Raw genomic sequence first — 1,602 nt, forward strand, 5'->3', positions numbered from 1 at the left:
CCCCACCACCAATACATCCTCCTCCACCACCACCAATACCTCCTCCTCCACCACCAATACCTCCTCCTCCTCCACTCTCACCACCAATACCTCCTCCTCCACCACCACCAATACCTCCTCCTACTCCTCCACCATCACGACCAATAACTCCTCTTCCTCATCCACCAATACTTCCTCCTCCACCGCCAACACCTCCTCCTCATCCACCACCGCCAAAACATCCTCCACCACCTCCTCCCCCTCCAACACCAATACCTCCTCCTCCTCCACCAATATATACTCCTCCTCCTCCTCCTCCTCCTCCTCCACCACCACCAATTCCTCTTCCTCCACCATCACCACCAATAACTCCTCCTCCTCCTCCTCCACCAATACCTCCTCCTAGACCACCAATACCTCCTCCTCCACCACCAATACCTCCTCCACCACCAATACCTCCTCCTCCTCCACCACCAGTACCTCCTCCTAGACCACCAATACCTCCTCCTCCACCACCAATACCTCCTCCTCCTCCACCACCAATACCTCCACCTCCTCCACCTCCTCCATCAATACCTTCTCCTCCACTTCTCTCATACCTACCGTTCATCCTCCCTACCCCTCCACTACACTTCCACCACACCCCGCCCTGCACCCTTCCTTCTGGGGCATTATGACAGCCTCTCCCCAGCCGTCAGACAGCCGTTCTGCTGACCAGCACAAATCCGGACATGCCGGCCCAAGGGCGGAGGAGGTGACGGTGTAGGCGGATAGCAGGGAGGGCCGGGGGCTACAGTGGGAGCAGGGGGGCACAGCACGAACCAACTCTCCTCCAGCCTGCCGGAATGCCAAAACCAGCCGGCAGGGTCAGAGCTGGAGCACCTCCGAGAGGGAGAGAGAGAGAGAGAGAGGGAGGCTCTGCATTCTGATGAAACATGACTCCAACAATAGACCTATCAAACCTGCCTTTTAATTCAGGACAGAGAAAGGTTTTAAAAGGCTCACAGAGTGTATTGTTCAGGCAATTTTTAAAGTGTTGGGGGAGAGAGCGGGGGATGAGGTTGACACTGAGAGAACCGAAGGTGTTGGTGGAGAGAGAGGGAGGATGAGGGGGACACTGAGAGGACCGGAGGTGTTGGTGGAGAGAGAGGGGGATGAGGGGGACACTGAGAGGACCGGAGGTGTTGGGGGAGAGAGAGGGGAGGATGAGGGGGACACTGAGAGAACCGAAGGTGTTGGGGGAGAGAGAGGGGGATGAGGGGGACACTGAGAGGACCGGAGGTGTTGGTGGAGAGAGAGGGGGGTGAGGGGGCACTGAGAGGACCGGAGGTGTTGGTGGAGAGAGAGGGGGGTGAGGGGGACACTGAGAGGACCGGAGGTGTTGGTGGAGAGAGAGGGGGGATGAGGGGGACACTGAGAGGACCGGAGGTGTTGGTGGAGAGAGAGGGGGGAGGGGGACACTGAGAGGACCGGAGGTGTTGGTGGAGAGAGAGGGGGGTGAGGGGGACACTGAGAGGACCGGAGGTGTTGGTGGAGAGAGAGGGGGGTGAGGGGGACACTGAGAGGACCGGAGGTGTTGGGGGAGAGAGAGGGGGATGAGGGGGACACTGAGAGGACCGGAGG

General features: G+C 59.1%; 1 protein-coding gene across 1 annotated transcript in view; it reads left to right on the forward strand.

Annotated features, from left to right (window-relative positions):
• LOC135571460 (uncharacterized) overlaps positions 1-745 on the forward strand; it is a gene marked incomplete at its 5' end in the record, with an annotated part of 2,388 nt that extends 1,643 nt beyond the window's left edge. Inside the window, 2 exons of the mRNA XM_065017820.1 lie at positions 1-455; positions 671-745. The exon at positions 1-455 is cut by the window's left edge and continues 17 nt beyond it. Coding sequence (XP_064873892.1) covers positions 1-455; positions 671-745 — 530 coding nt within the window. The remainder of the gene's footprint in view (positions 456-670) is intronic.
• Positions 746-1,602: the final 857 nt, after the last annotated feature.

Source organism: Oncorhynchus nerka, linkage group LG1, assembly GCF_034236695.1.
Source record: "Oncorhynchus nerka isolate Pitt River linkage group LG1, Oner_Uvic_2.0, whole genome shotgun sequence".
Classification (NCBI taxonomy): Eukaryota; Metazoa; Chordata; class Actinopteri; order Salmoniformes; family Salmonidae; genus Oncorhynchus; species Oncorhynchus nerka.